The sequence below is a fragment of the Enhydra lutris genome, unplaced genomic scaffold (assembly GCF_002288905.1).
Source record: "Enhydra lutris kenyoni isolate GAN:26980312 unplaced genomic scaffold, ASM228890v2 scaffoldscaffold8, whole genome shotgun sequence".
Taxonomy (NCBI): Eukaryota; Metazoa; Chordata; class Mammalia; order Carnivora; family Mustelidae; genus Enhydra; species Enhydra lutris.
Genome location: NW_019154092.1, coordinates 19,044,215 through 19,057,163, shown reverse-complemented (window position 1 = coordinate 19,057,163; position 12,949 = coordinate 19,044,215). Strand labels below are relative to the sequence as shown.

The 12,949-nt window shown below is 42.0% G+C and overlaps 1 protein-coding gene across 1 annotated transcript in view; it reads right to left on the bottom strand.

The window, feature by feature from the left end:
* The window catches only part of LOC111142476 (laminin subunit alpha 3), a 271,036-nt gene that overhangs the window by 237,696 nt on the left and 20,391 nt on the right, over positions 1–12,949 (bottom strand). Inside the window, exon 2 of the mRNA XM_022495666.1 lies at positions 5,486–5,638. Within this exon, the coding sequence (XP_022351374.1) occupies positions 5,486–5,638 (153 nt within the window). The remainder of the gene's footprint in view (positions 1–5,485; positions 5,639–12,949) is intronic.

Below are 12,949 nucleotides of genomic sequence, written 5' to 3'. Positions count from 1 at the left end.
AGAGGGAGAAGCAGGTTCCCTGTTAAGAGGGAGCCTGAGGAGCAGCTCAGTCCCAGGACCCTGGAATCGTGACCTGAGCCCAAGGCAGATGCTTAATTGACTGAGCCATCCAGAAAGTACCAAACCGTTTTCCAAAGCAGCTATGCCACTTTACTTTGGTACTAACAATGTATTAGCGTTCCAATCTCTCCAGAGCCTCACCAATACTTTATTACCTCTTTCTTTGATTACAGCCACCCAACTGAGTGTGAAGTGGTCTCTCACTGTGGGTTTTTTTTTATCTTTTTTTTAATTTATTTTCAGCATAACAGTATTCATTGTTTTTGTACCACACCCAGTGCTCCATGCAATCCATGCCCTCTCTAATACCCACCACCTGGTTCCCCCAACCTCCCACCCCCCCACCTCTTCAAACCCTTCAGATTGTTTTTCAGAGTCCATAGTCTCTCATTGTTCACCTCCCCTTCCAATTTCCCCCAACTCCCTTCTCCTAACTCCCCATGTCATCCATGCTATTTGTTATGCTCCACAAATAAGTGAAACCATATGATAATTGACTCTCTCTGCTTGACTTATTTCACTCAGCATAATCTCTTCCAGACACAAAAAGATGGAAGACCATTCCATGCTCTCGGATATGGAGATGTTAAAATGTCTATACTGCCTAGAGCAATCTATACTTTTAATGCCATTCCAATCAAAATTCCACCGGTATTCTTCAAAGAGCTGGAGCAAATAATCCAAAAATTTGTATGGAACCAGAAGAGACCCCGAATCGCTAAGGAAATGTTGAAAAACAAAAATAAAACTGGGGGCATCACGTTACCTGATTTCAAGCTTTACTACAAAGCTGTGATCACCAAGACAGCATGGTACTGGCATAAAAACAGACACATAGACCAGTGGAACAGAGTAGAGAGCCCAGATATGGACCCTCAACTCTATGGTCAGTTAATCTTCGACAAAACAGGAAAAAATATACAGTGGAAAAAAGACAGTCTCTCTCTTCAATAAATGGTGCTGGGAAAACTGGGCAGCTATATGTAGAAGAATGAAACTCGACCATTCTCTTACACCGTACACAAAGATAAACTCAAAATGGATAAAAGATCTCATTGTGGTTTTAACTTACAATTCCCTGATGGCTAATGATACTGAGCATCTTTTCATATGCTTATTGGCCATTCGTGTATCTTTAGAAAACTGTCGGGGCGCCTGGGTGGCTCAGTGGGTTAGAAAACTGCCTATTCAGATCTTTTGCTCGTTTTTTTAAAATTGGGCTCTTTGTCTTCGTATTATAGAGCTGGAAGACTGCCTCCCTTTTGATATACTTTCTTCACCTAGCTTTAGGACACCACACTCTTGTAGTTATCTTCTTCCCATCTGTCATTCCACACCAGTCTTCTTTACTGGTTCCTTTTCTTTTCCAGGACTTCTTAATATTGGAGAGCCTATGGCTCAGCACTAGATCCTCTTCTCTTCTCACTCTCATGCAGTCTCGTGGGTTAACACAATCTACATGCCACTGATTTCCAAATGTCTATTTCAGCAGGAGCTTCACCTGCATTAGGTAGCTTTGGCCGATGCACTGGGGAAGCACTCTCTGCCCTGAAGGTCCAGTGTGTCTCAACCCCTACTAGGTGTCACTGGATCAGGAGAAGTTCATTCTGGCTCCAGAGTCAGCAGCACAAATGAGAACCAAGCAGGAGCCCAGGGACCAGATGAAAACAGCAGACTACATAATATGCACCAGCGGAAAACCAAATATTCATTGGAATCACAGGCTGCAAAAGCAAGCCAAAACCCACGTATTAAACCTAAACAGAGTGACATATGCTAAGCTGGGAGATTTAAATAGGATTTAGAGTCACCTAATATAATATCTAAAATGTCCAGAACACAACTGGAAATCACTCATCATACCAAAAATCAGAGGAAAATAACAATGTGAATGAGAAAGGACAATCAACAGACCCCAACAAAAGGTGATGAAAGAGATGATAGAATTATCTAACAAAACCCTTAAAGTATCAAAATGCTTCAGTGAGTAAGTACAAATATTCTTGAAGTAAATTAAAATATTAAAAATCTCAGCCAAGGAATAGAAGATATAAAAAAAAAAAAACCTAAGTGGCAATTATAGGAATTATAATAACTGAAAAAATACAATAACTAAAATTAAAAACTCACTAAATGGGCTAGACAGGAGAACATGAAAGAGAAAGGAATCAGGGAATTTCTTTTTTTTCTTTTTTGAATCAGGGAATTTCAAAATGGAACAATACAATTACCTAATCTGAAAAAGAGAGAAAAGCAACTGAAAAAAATAAATGAACAGAGCCTCAGGGACCTGTGGAACAATAATAAAAGATCTAACAATACCATCAATATCCCAAAGAAAGAGAACTTGAACTCATGGAAACAGAGGGTAGAATGGTATTTACCAGGGGCTAGGGAGTGGGAGAAATCAGGAGATGCTGCTCAAAGGATACGAGCTTTCAGCTATAAGATAAATAAGTTCTGGGTTTCTAATGTACAACATGGTATCTATAGTTAATAGTACTGGATTATATGCCTGAAATTTACTAAGAGACAAGATCTCAAGTGGTCTCACCACACACTCACAAGAAAAGTACGTGAGGTAATGAATATGTGAATTAACCTCCTCATGGTGATCATTTCACAAAGTATATGCTTATCGAATCATCACATTATACACTTTAAAACACAGAAAATTTTACTTGTCAATGAAACCTCAATAAAGCTAGAAAAGGAAGGAAGGATGTTTGTTTGAAAATATCCCAAAGATAATGAAAGGTATAAATATACAGATCCAAGAAGCTGAGAGATCCTGAATATAATTCCTAAAGAAATCTTTAACAAGCCTCTCTTCCAGCCCAGCCAGCTTCCCAGACTCATATCTCCCAGTGTCTAGTCCATACTTCCAATGCGATGTCCAAACAGTATTTCAGTGCTTGCATGTCCACATTAACTGCCCCTGTCCCCCAGAGTCTCCAACATCTCTGCAAACAACAGTTCCAGTTGCTCAGACCAAAAGTCTTGGGAATCATCCCAGAACCCTCTCTTCTCACACTTCACCTTCAATCCACTAGGAAATCATGGCACCTCTAGTCTCAGAATAGATCTGGGACACACCCCTGCCACTGCCCCTACTTGCATCTTTCTCGTGGATTACAGTGACAGTCACCTAACTGGCTTCTACCCTTGCCCCTTGATAATTATCAACAAAATAGACAGAGAAATCTTTTTTAAATTTAAATCAGATTAGATCATTCTTCTGCTTGAAACTCTGTAATGACTCATCTCTCATTGGAGCCCATGTCCTTATCATGGCCTAGGAGCCCTACTTGATCTGGCCCTGTCTGTTCTCTCTCTGGCCTTTTTTCTCACCACTGCCCTCTCCCTGACTCTGGTCTAACCACCCTGGCCTCCACGCAGCTCCTTATACCTTCCAGACAAGCTCCCACCTTAGAAAGGCTTTGCAGGGTGTTCCCTTTGTCTGGGTGACTGAAATCTGCATGATGAATGCCTTCCCCTGTTTCTCATCTTTGTCCATTAAGCTCTCTCCTGACGGTCCTGCCTAAAACTGCAAACGCTTCTTGTCCTGGCCTCATGATCCTCTTACCCTGATCTACTTTTTTATGTTTTCCATAGCTGTTATCAGCTTCTAACATATTATATTTAGTGATATATATTTTTGTTGGCTGTCTCCCATGAGGGAAGGACTCTCCATGTCTTCGTTCTTTTATGTAATGCAAATACCAAGAACAGTGCCTGACGTATAGAATAGGCAATAAATAAGTACTTGTTGAAGGAACAGGGTGAAACAGATAGGAGGCACTCCCTAGTCTGAAAGAGGAAAGAAGGTGCATTCATTTTTCTATTGCTGCTTAACAAATGAAAATAAATTTAGTGGCTTAAGACAAAGCCATTTATGATCTTTCAGTCCTATATTTCAGGAGTCTGGGCACGGTGGCTGCAACCAGGCATTTGCCAGATTGCCTGGAAAGACCCATTTCCAAGTTTGTTGTAGGTTGTAGGACTGAGGTTCCTGCTTTTTTTCCCAGCTGTTGGCTGAGGCTGTTCTCTGCTTCTAGAAACCATTCTTAGGTCCTTGCCATGTGGCCATCTCCAAAGATAGTTTATAACATGGCAGTTTTCCCCTTCAAGTTCAGCAGGAAATTTGATCATGCTTCAGATCTCTTCCTTTAGGTAGGGCCCAGTCCCTTTTAAGAGTTCCCCAAATTAGGGAGGAATCCTCCAAGATAATCTCTCTTTTGATCAACTGACTTGGGACCTTAAACACAAGCCCTTCATTTTTGTCACATAATGCCTCCTTACCAAGGGAGTGACTTCCATCATAGTCCTGACACACTGGAAATAGAGGGGATCACACTGGGCATGTACACCAAGAGGAAGACATCCTAGGGGCCCTCTTAGCATACCACAGGAAGACAGGTCTGAAGTTGTGTTTTCTTGTGCACCAGCTGACCAAACAAAGTGAACAACTAGTAGTCAGTGGTCATAGAATCAGGATTTCTGGGAAAGAGAATGCTATAAAAATATCTTAGTCATCCCCATGTTCATAACAGCATTACTCACAAGAGCCAAAACATGGAAGCAACTCAAGTGTCCCTTGACAGATGACTGGATAAATAAATGTGAGACATACATACAATGGAATATTATTCAGCCTTAAAAAGGAAGCAAATTCAGACACACACTGCTGACACAGAGACAGTAGGCTAGGTGAAGTAAGCCAGTCACAAAGGACGGATACTGTAGGATTCTACCTCTGTGACGTGACTGGGGTTGACCAATCCACAGAGACAGTAGAATGGTGGTAGCCTGGGGCTGGGCACAGAGTGCCAGTTTTGTAAGACGAGAAAGAATGCTGGTGACTGGTTGCACACAATGTGAACTTGAGGCTACTGAACCATACGGTTAAACTCCTCTAAGATGGGGAGGGCCTGCATGGCTCAGTCGGTTAAGCATCCAACTCTTGATTTCAGTTCAGACCACGATTTCAGGGTCATGGGATCAAGCCCTAAGTGGGGCCCCTCGTTCAGCACGGAGTCTGTTTGAGATTCTCTCTCTCCCTCTGCTCCCCCTCACTTGCACTCTCTTTAAGTAAATAAATAAAATCTTTTTAAAAAATAAAATATCTTAAGATGGTACATTTTATGTCATGTGTACTTTGCCATAATCAAAAATAATAATAATAATAGTAATATCTTTGCCAATATAACTATTTTTGACTATTTTTAACGCTTCATAGGTATGGGTGTCTGTGTCATGATAGGCTGAGCGTGGAGGAATGCAAATATGACTGTCATAGGCTTCACAGTGACTAGAGAATTAAAGCTATGTTTGTTTTTTAATATAATTATTATTCTATCAGAAATAACCGTAGAAACGACAATCCAAATGAGCTTCCCTCTTTCCAGTCAGAAGCATAACTCACCTGCCCCAGATCCAAGGTGACATTGACTTTGTTGTACTGTGTGCCTGAGGACAGAGGAGGGCTTTGCCACCATTGTTCGGATCCATCAATTGCGTTGGTGACAGGATGTGCTCTCCTGGGGTCCTCAGAATTGCAGTAGTCACAGAATTGGCCCTGGAGGGGAAAAAAAAAGCTCTTTTGTTATTTTCAAGTAATTTTTTCTATCAATTTAGTAAAGAGGTAAGTAAAACAAAGACCACTTGGCCTAGCTTAGGGATGTCAGCTGTGAGATTGATGGCAACGTATTCTAAAGACAGTAATAAGCCTTTTTGTTTTTCACTTAATTTTAAACCATATCACCTGTTTATGCCTGTTTATAATGTTTCTAGGACATATATCATATTTATCTTCCATGTTTTACAGCTATGTTTCTCTCGTCCTATATGACATTTTAAGAGGAACCTGTTGCACCTGAAATGCCAAGATGTTTTCCTTCAGCAAATTCATTTTACTCTTCACATTCTCCTCTGCAATTTCCATGTCAGGCACTACAATACAAAGAGAATCCTTATCCGGAGTCCCAGCGGAGGCGATAAGGAGACAAATAACCATAAGGGAAGAAGGGAAGTGGGGTACGGCAAGTGTATAGTGGTCTGGGTCCAAGGTGATGTGTAGGCCAGGGGCCCAGGGAACGGGGTGGAAGAGGTGGGACTAAGTCGCTGGTGAGGATGCACTGGGCTTTGGTAAGTGTCAGTGAGCGGCAAACAGGGAAGGGGTTCCAGGCGGAGGAACCAGCACGAGCAAAGGCACGGAGGCCAGTTGGTCCAGTTTAACAAGAGCGTAAGTAACAGAAGACAAGGCAAGAAAGGTAAGTGGGGAGATCACAGCTGGGGCTGAAGATACCAAAGTGAGAAGTCAAGAGTTAAGCCCACAGATAAATGAGAATCCATTTTCACCTGGAGTGATAGCTCCTTGGTATTACCATCTTTACTAAATTCTGACACCAGGGATATGACCTCATCTTCTTACTGACTTCTTCTTGGTAGGCAAATTCTTGGTTCTGTTTTGTTTTGCTTGCCATGCAGAATTTTACAGCCTAAAAAGCTGAACATAGGCCTTTTCCATATATTGATTACACTTGCATGGGTCAAAAGTTCATGCTTAACCAGTAGTGCACTTCATACACCGAACTGCTTTCCTCCCCAGTTAAATCACCTCTGAGCATCACCACCATATAGGAGGGGGGTAAAGAAGCAAACTTATAGCCACAGCCTTCCCAGAATGTTCTGCAGCACAAGGGTAGCTCTACCCCTGCCCAGCGTCTTGAAAGTTAATTCTTAAGTGTTCCAAGTTTGATCCTGGTGTATGACCACATGTTTTCATCGAGTGTGTAACTAAGGATTCTCTCATATGCAGAGATAAATTATGTACATCTTTTTTTTTTAACTTTATCTTTTGACATTCTAGAAGGATACTTTTGTAACTCAGAAGCAGCACCTCGGGCAGGCAAGGCAGCCCCGCTGAGTTCCTGAGATGAGAGATTGTGTATGTCCTGCTTCTCACTACACTTCAGCCTGCACATTGCCTCGCACCTCCTAGATGCCCAATAAAGGAATGATTCCATCAGCAATTCTTAAAACAAAGGGGGGGGGTTCTTTCTATAAAAATTTTGTTATCATAATAAAAAGTGTAATTAATTACAATATTAGTTAAGCTAAGACATCTAAACATTCATGTATATTTTTCCTTTAAAGATCTTTATTTTTCCCACTCTTTCCCAGAGAGAATTTTACCAATTATTTAATTTAATTATTTGATAAGGGAATTACATTATTGCTCCTCCAAGTTTAGAAGCAACTTTCTTCCAAGGATGGGGATGCTTATGATCTACATTTATCTCCATCTCCATAGTGAAGATATGAGGAATGGAGATGATGCTTCTTCTCAGTTTTCAAGTAACTACATTAACAAATAAAGTGAGCATTTATATAGCACCTATTATGCACCGGGAACTATGCATTTGACATTGGCACCCTAAGGCTATTACCTCTATTTTACAGTTGAGGAAACACGGGACTAAGTTAAGTAATATGCCCAAGACTCACACAATTGTAGGGGGCGTCTGGGTAGCTCAGTCGGTTAAGTGACTGCCTTCGGCTGGGGTCATGATCCCAGGGTCCTGGGATAGAATCCCACATCCGGCTCCCTGCTCAGCGGGAAGCCTGCTTCTCCCTCTCCCTCTGCCTGCTGCTCCCCCATCCTTGAGCTCTCTCTCTGTCAAATAAATAAATTAAAATTAAAATTAAAAAAAAGAAAAGAAAGGAATCACACAACTATAAATATTGGAACCAGGACCCAAGCCTAGGGCCCCAGAAACAGTACGTCAACCAACCACCTGTAACTCTCTTCCCCATCTAGCAGCTACTAACTACTCTGTGTTATTAGACATTGTGGATGGTCAGTAATATACATTATTTCCTATAAATGGTCTAAGAAGAAGAGGTCCTGTGGTGCCTTATAGTGCAAACCCCCTTCACCAGAACCAGGTGCCGCAGGGGTGTCTCCTATGGGGCTGCTTGTCCCCCTGTTGTGGCTGAGTCTTCAGTCCCGTCAGCTGCAATGGCTGACTTCACCTGTTGGGGACATGCCGGGGCAGGGTTTGGTCCCTGTGCCAGTAAGGGCCTATCTGGGGATGCTCAGGATCCGAGCTGGGCAGTGTCAGCAGTCAGACAGGATGTCTGCCCTCAGCCCAACTCTGCCATCACACCGAACCGCAGGGCATTCTTCCTGTGACATCCCTGAGAGGTTTTTGTTGGTGGGCAGAGCAGGCAGTTAGACTAGCTGCCTGTCCCCCGCACCCCACCCCAGTCTGTCTGCTGGGGACACAGTCACACTGATCTCCAGCAGGTTGCTCTCCCTCTACTGCTGGTTACAAGGAGAGGCTGCTGGGACTTCAGAGGCACTGGTGTGTGTGGTTATCTTCCCCTCCCCCCAGGGCAGGAGTCACTTTGGAGAGGTGTCCGTCCCTGCTGGGACTATCTGCAGGATGTGCCAGGGTAGAAGCAGCTTTGGAGGGACATGTGCCAAATGGGGTGGTGTGGATGGGACCGATCTGCAGGGGAATACAAGGGTGGGGCCCACGGTGTTGGCAAGATAAGTGGAGAGTGTTCCCACTGGTTCCCAAAGGTGCCTGGCTATCTAGGCTGGGAGGGGAGGGGATGAATGGAAATGAACCCACCAGCACACCCGTCAGAATGCCTACACTCAAAAAGACTACAAATCCAAGTGTAGATGAGAGTGTGCAGAGAAAGGAACCCTTGTGCTCTGTTGGTGGGAATGCAAACTGGTGCAGCCACCGTGGGAAATAGTATGGAGGTTCCTCAAAACATTAAAAATAGAATTATCATATGATTCAGTAATTCCACTACTGGGTATCTACTCAAAGAACACAAAAAGACTAATTTGAAAAGATTTTTGTATCCCTAAACTTATTTCAGCATTATTTACAGTGGCCAAGATGTGGAATCAACTCTGGTGTCAATCAACAGATGAATGGATAAAGAATAGTTGTATGTATACACAATGGAATGTTTCTCAGTCATAAAAAAGAATAAGATCTTGGGCTCCTGGGTGGCTCAGTGGGTTAAAGCTTTTGCCTTTGGCTCAGGTCATGATCCCAAGGTCCTGGGATGGAGCCCCACATTGGGCTCTCTGCTCCGCAGGGAGCCTGCTTCCTCCTCTGTCTCTGCCTGCCTCTCTGCCTACTTGTGATCTCTGTCAAATAAATAAATAAAATCTTCAAAAAAAAAAAAAAAGAATAAGATCTTGTCATTTGCAACAGCATGGATGGACCTACAGGATTTTATACTAAGTGAAATATGTCAGACAGAGAAAGACAAATACCATATGATTTCACTCATATAAGGATTTTAAGAAAAAAACAAAAATTTATTAAAAGAATTTCTAAAAATCTAAATAAATGAAATGACTCTTTTCTTGGATAGGATAATATATACATTTTAGAATTATCATGCTCCAAGAGAAGCTCTATTGAGAGAAAAGCCAGGATATTGCTGAATAGGGAGACCAGGGAGGAAGAAATTGCCCTTCAAGGTATCAGGGCTTATTATGAAGCTATTATAATTAAAACAGAGCAAGATGAGATAAACAGCCTTACAGGACAGAAAAGAGCCCAAAACAAACCCACGCATTTGGGAAACCTTAGTATATAACAGAGGTGGTACATCAGATAAGTGGGAAGAGTAATCTATGTCCAATGGAAAACAATAAAATCAAATTCCTACTCAAGCCACAGACAAAAATCAACGTCAGATGAATTAAGGACTTCATGTCAGAAATAAACTTTAAAACCAGTTAGTGCAAAATATCAGTGAATATCTTTTAGAATTTGGAATAAGGAAAGATTTCTTAAATAAGATTCAGAAATCACTGACTACAAAAGAAGAGATAGATTAAAATTATGAACACTGGTTCATCTTAGGGGCACCTGGGTGGCTCAGTCGGTTAAGTATCTGACTCTTGATTTCAGCTCGGGTCACAAGCTCAAGGTCGTGAGATTGAACCCCACGTTGGGCTCCAGGCTGGATGTGGAGCCTGCTCAAGATTCTCTCTCTCCTTCTGTCCCTCCCCCCACCCACTCACACACAGACCCTTTCTCAAAGAAATAAAATAAAATTTAAAAATAATAACTTAAAAAAAAAGAAATTGGTTCACCTTAAAGAAGTAGAAAGTAAAGTTACAAATGGAAAGATATTCGTAGTATACAAGCGGCAGACAGTCTCACAATGGCTGCCAGCAATTCCTTCTCCGCGTGTGTCTGCCACTTCACACATCAAGAAGTGGGGGCTATTTTCCCTAGAGGTTATTCTCTCCTCTTGAATCCAGACTGACTTTATTATTTGCAGAAGTATCATTCTGAGGTTTTCGAGCACAGGCCTTAAAAGGGCTGGCTGCTTCTTACAACCAGCCTCCAGGGAAAAAGTCCAACTGCCCCCAAATGACCACATTATGAGAAAATGCACGCTAAGCGAATGGCGAGGACGTGTGGAAGAGCACTGAGACACCACACCACCCTGTCCAGTCCTACCTAGGAGCTACTGAATACACCGGAGTTATTCCCGCTGACACTGCCTGGGGCAGAAGAACTACCTGGCTGAGCCCGGTGACCCCGCAGAATGATGAGAAAAAAAAAAAAAATTATGCCTTTAAGCCAGTAAGGTTTGGGGTAGTGTTATATAATTATCAATATCTGAACAAAGAACATAAAATTAACAAGGAATTCTCATCAGAAAGACATACCAAACTTTTGCAAATCAATAAGTAAAGTATAACCAGATCAATAGAAAAAAGGGTAAAAGTAGGAATAGGCCTTTCACAGAAGAGGAAACACACACATCCATAAACAGTCGAAGAGCTGTTCACTCTCACCACCATTAGTGATCGGGGCAGACCACAGGATAATACTGTTTTATATCCACTCAACAGGTCCAAGTTCAAAATTTGAGGATAACGAGGGCGCCTGGGTGGCTCAGTGGGTTAAGCTGCTGCCTTCAGCTCAGGTCATGATCTCAGGGTCCTGGGATCGAGTCCCGCATCGGGTTCTCTGCTCAGCGGGGATCCTGCTTCCCTTTCTCTCTCTCTGCCTGCCTCTCCATCTACTTGTGATCTCTGTCAAATAAATAAATAAAATCTTTAAAAAAAAATTTGAGGATAACGAGCATTGGAAAGGGTATGGTAGGAGTATGAATTGGTGTAGAGACTTTGAAAACTATTTTGGCATTATCTTATAATGTTGAAAATTCACATTTCCTATGACCCAGGAATTCTACCTTCAAGCTCATAACCCATAAACTCTTGCACAAATTTGACAACATCATGTTCAAGAATATTCATAGACGCACTTTCACAAGAGCAAAATCCTGGGTATAACCTAACGACCCAGCCACATCGATGTGAATGAATCACAATGGTATATTCATGCAATGAATGAATACATGACCAAAAATGAATAAATGAATATATTTGACAATATGAAATAATATGGATGAATCTTAACAATATAACAAATGGGGGTGGGGGGGAAGTATGATATAAAGTTAAAAACAACCAAAATGAGAAAAGTTTTTAGAAAAATAGAGACAATAAAACTATATAAAAAGGAAAGCAAAGGAAAAATTAATAAAGGATTCAGAATGATGGTTACCCCAGACTGTGGGAAACAGAGTGATGGGAGGTGGGAAAACCATATGGTTAGACATAAATTATTTTCGAGGCCCTATTCTGGTTTTGGTAGCCAGTACATGGATGCTTGTTACATTATTTAAAATCCATCCATCCACATATATGTTAAAGCAGACCATGCAAGGACCCATGATAAAAGCATGTCATAAACTGAGGATTGTGAATCACACATAATCCAACTCTGCCTCGGAGGTCCAATATTTTAAAAATAGTCATAAATAAATGAAAGCAGGACTAGAACTCAGAGAAGTCGGAGGAGGACAGAACAGAGGAGTCTTCTCACACTTGTGCTCCATTATTCACCCATCCATGCGACACCCCTGTGCTGGTCACCTACTCTGTATTCTAGACAGAGATGAGAATACTAAAAGACAAGGACAAGGAACTTATCTTGGAAACAGGGACAAGGAACGCATGCTCTGAGTTGTATCAAGACTATTATTAGCCTAGCCATATGGGAAATAGCAAATTTAACAGAAGGTGTGAAAGGAAAGTGGACAGAACTGTTCAAACAAATAAAAAGACAGAGTTGAGATGAAAGGTTGGAAGGCTTCGGAAGATGAACTAATGTTTCAGAGACCCAGGAAAGGACCTATGCTTTTTCAGAAGGATGGAAAAAAAGTCTCTCCTAGTTCCTAACATTGTTGATGATTCTCCTTGACTGAAAATCTCTTAGACAATGCTTCGCATCTCAATCCGTAGTACAACACTGTATCGTTCTAAGAAACTAGAGGTTGATTACAGTAGTGCTCCCTAATAGAATTTTATTGCATGAACACTCATTCATTCACCTTCTTAGAATTGCCTACAACATGGAGAACACTAATTTGGATTCAGGGATAGAAACAAGCAAACAAACACAAAGAATTGGTCCCTGGCCCTAAAGAAATGTAGCAAGTTTGAAGAGAAGTAGCTCAAACCCCACATAAGTACCAAAGGGTGCTGGGGTCAAGCGAGCCCAGGGATATTTAAACCCAGGAGAGGCATGATTTATTTTTTAATCTTCACGCCCCTCTCAGGCTTACAGCAAGGTATTCAAAATTTAAAGGCAAAGAAGAGAAGACTCAGAGAGGTGGCGTGTCTCTCCTCAAATCGCACAGCCACGGGGCGCCTGGGTGGCTCAGTAGGTTAAAACCTCTGCCTTCGGCTCAGGTCATGATCCCAGGGTCCTGGGATCGAGCCCCACATCGGGCTCTCTGCTCAGCAGGGAGCCTGCTTCCTCCT